Source organism: Sinocyclocheilus anshuiensis, unplaced genomic scaffold (genome assembly GCF_001515605.1).
Source record: "Sinocyclocheilus anshuiensis isolate Anshui unplaced genomic scaffold, SAMN03320099.WGS_v1.1 scaffold80, whole genome shotgun sequence".
NCBI classification, from domain to species: Eukaryota; Metazoa; Chordata; class Actinopteri; order Cypriniformes; family Cyprinidae; genus Sinocyclocheilus; species Sinocyclocheilus anshuiensis.
Window position 1 is genome coordinate 2,535,709 of NW_015554102.1, and position 3,232 is coordinate 2,538,940.

The 3,232-nt window shown below is 45.1% G+C and overlaps 2 protein-coding genes across 6 annotated transcripts in view; one reads left to right on the forward strand and one right to left on the reverse strand.

Moving 5' to 3' along the window:
• The window catches only part of LOC107669633 (uncharacterized), a 15,028-nt gene that overhangs the window by 10,692 nt on the left and 1,104 nt on the right, over positions 1-3,232 (reverse strand). For 2 of the 5 annotated variants that reach the window (XM_016461950.1, XM_016461949.1), the window contains exon 1: positions 1,913-3,008. In XM_016461950.1, the coding sequence (XP_016317436.1) occupies positions 1,913-2,748 (836 nt within the window). In that variant the 5' untranslated portion in view covers positions 2,749-3,008. Of the gene's footprint in view, positions 1-1,906; positions 3,009-3,232 lie in introns of those variants that run through there. The other 3 variants (XM_016461948.1, XM_016461947.1, XM_016461951.1) reach the window with 2 other exon arrangements.
• Positions 2,299-3,232, forward strand: part of foxp3a (forkhead box P3a) — a 14,539-nt gene continuing 13,605 nt past the window's right edge. Inside the window, exon 1 of the mRNA XM_016461952.1 lies at positions 2,299-2,376. The gene's annotated coding sequence lies outside the window, so the exon portion shown is untranslated. The remainder of the gene's footprint in view (positions 2,377-3,232) is intronic.

Consider the following 3,232-nt stretch of genomic DNA (forward strand, 5'->3'; position numbering starts at 1 on the left):
GGCTGAATACCTCAAGCGTGTGACAGAAATGTTACGCCCCTTACCTTACATTTATACTGTCTTTTTATGCATTGCATCACATCGTAAACATAAAACCATGTCTGCATTTTTGATCGGAGAAATGACAAAACAGGTGCTACTCTACACTGCTCAAAACTTGCGTTTGAATCGTCAGTGGCAAATTCTTTAAATATAAAAAACATACTTGCAGTCTGTGAGTCAGAACAGCCGGCATTGTAGTCTACTCTACCAGGATCAGGAAACAGTCCTCCATAAAATGCGCTGGACACATCTGAATATTTGGGTTAAACTGTTCTGGAACAGTCTTGTAAATACAACTTAACCACTGATTTCTAGTCGTGTCCTCTTTTGGAAGGCCAAACAAAGTAGTTTCGCTTTCACAACGAAACAGCATCACACACCGCAGCCTTGAGCGAGTGGAGGCCGGAGGCCTAGAGTGAGCGGAGGCCAGCTTAAGTGAGCAGAGGCGGGCGGGCTTGAGAACGGCGTGTCCGGCGGATTCGACGAAGGAGCGTCCGGCGGGCTTGCGGCAACCACGTGACGACCCTGGGCTGGACTCCACTTCGCCCACAAAGTAGTTTCGCTTTCACAACGAAACACAGCACCTTCACGACATGGCGGCGGCAACAACAATACTACAGCGAGAATAAAAGTTACACCTTCTTTCTTTGCGTGAACATTTGGATGGTGTTATGCAAATCTTCCCACATCGTGACGTAGACATGTGGGGGCGTGTTAGAACGAGCCGTTTTAGGTAGGCGTGGCTGACTCTTAACTTTTATAAAGATATCTCTTTGGATTTGAGACTTTAGTCTTTGCAACTTCACAGATCTTCTTTATGCACCAAGAGCTTGTAACACTCTAGAGAAAAAGGAAAAATTGAAATCGCATCATATGACCCCTTTAATTTGTTTGAGAACTGAGAAAGACCGTTCCATTAATAGGCGCAGCGACATGGCCACATAATAACCACTTCGGGAGTGGAGTCACAACCACACATCAAGACATTGTTCAGATGATTTGTTTCAATCATGACATGTTTCCGTCCTGAAATCTCCTGTGTTGAACTAATTTTTTACGCACTTCAAACCTTCTGTTGCAAATTCCAAAACGTTTTTTTTGACATGCAGCCATTTATATGCAGGCTAATGCAGTTATTAGATAGATAGATAGATAGATAGATAGATAGATAGATCTCAGCAGCAGCATCTACGTGACTGTACTGTGTGTGCGTCTGTGAGAGAGACTGGGAGAAAGAAAGCGTGATTTCCGTAGCCTACATAAAAAAAAGGTGTTAGACATGGAAATAGTTCATCATTTTTTACCCTATTGTTTGTTATATTTATTTGCTCAATGTCTTCTGGGGTTTTGGTTCTTTTACTGTTGTAGATAGCCCATAGTATAACAAAAATATTATATATGTTTGGGCCCCCCTGCACGTGCCTAGAATGCCTATGCGTAAATCCAGCCCTACTCAGAGCATTATATTTTAGTATCTTTGAGGGGAATTTTTTTATTTTTTTTTTTACATGCGCATTTGTGCAACCTCTTCTCCAGTATCTCTCAACGCATGGGTTTCTCTCTTACAGGTAAGCAGAGTGGGAAATGCAAAACCCGGAGTGACGCTCAAGCGGAGTGTTCATAGAACGCTGTTTGTCTGCCTCTCCGCTTCCAATTATATATGGTATTCCAGGCCAGTTTTTAGTCTGTACATTTAATCTTGAACGTTTTTGATACCGACATTGCACAAGTTAATTGTTTTATCCGTGCTAAACGGCTAAATTAGCTGGTTAGAGAGTAACACTGATAGCTGGCCAAACACAGATTTAACAACAGGCTAATGTTAAAAAAAAATATGTGTTAGAATTCACTGACGCCCACTTACCGGTACCTGGGAGGTTTTAGGATTCCTCTCAGCTCAGTTGTGTCCGCTGTGGTGGTCTGGACTGTGTCTTCTTCTTCATACGACTGTAACAGAGTTACCGAGTAATTCCTGCCAGAGTTGTTCGCCCAAAACTCTCCATCTGGCGTCTCGTAGCGCACAACAAAATCAATCCGCGCTCCGTTGAACAGGTACGGTGAAGCGAAGGCCAGCTTCACGGAGAACTTGTCCGTTTCGCCGTCGTTGGAGCCCTGAACGTACTCGGCTGCGTAATCAAAGTGATTGATCCAACCATCCATCGTGGACCGGACATAGACTGATTTGTGAAAAGAAATGTTGAGCACACGAATAAGCACCTCGAATGACAGAGGCTCATCTGGCACAGATGTCACGCTCTCCACTTCCAGCTTGTTGCTGTGGGCAGCGAGCACGAACTCTGCTCCGGTGAGCGGCTGGAACTCCGGCCACACACGGTAAGTGGGCTCACGGTAGGCTTTTCGGTACCGCGCCTCCTCTTCCTCCCATCTTGAATCGTCCTCTTCGTCTGAATCAAACGGGACAAACATTCTGACATCAACCAGCTCGGCTCCCGTACTGTCTGCAAACGACACTCTTCTGTTCGTTAACACCAGGCGGATTCGCATGTACTCGGCGGTTTCATCCGCAATCGAAGAGCCTCGCTTTCTGGGAACAGGAGAAGACCTCGGTATTAGCCTGACGTCTTCCTCAGTTTCTTCCTCATCTTCATCATTACTGTTGTCGTCGGAACGCTCGACCCTCACAGTCTTGAAAAGACCCTCTTGTGAGGGGATAGTTAGGAAATTACTGTTATTCCCCTGCGCCATTACGTCTGTTTCTGAGCCGCGTAAACATGAAGGGTGCCGTTACTGCGATGGTGCGCGTCCGTCAGACCGAGCTGCCGTTCATAGTGCCAACGGAGACCCGCGAGGGTCTGTCACCTCGTTTCGACCGAACTAGGCCTAAATTATTGACATAAACGAGAACTGCAGTTTGGAGCTCATAGTGCACAGACACGAATAAGTGTCTAAATTTAGAAGGAAGCGGCACGTCCATCGTTTTTCAGAGGTCAGGAGGAAGATGGGCTCTGTTGATATACCCCTCCCCCTTATCGCTTGTTGGCCGCTCCAAACCGCACACGCCCCCCGCTACTATTTTAAAGTTTAAAGACACTTTCGTTTGTGTGCTTGCCGTTTGTTGTGCGAAAAATCTTATAATACTAATCGTAAAATAAGTAAAAAAAAAAAAGACAATATTGCTAAAAAGCATATGGTGCTACTCTTAGAACACCAATAATAATATTTTTTATAT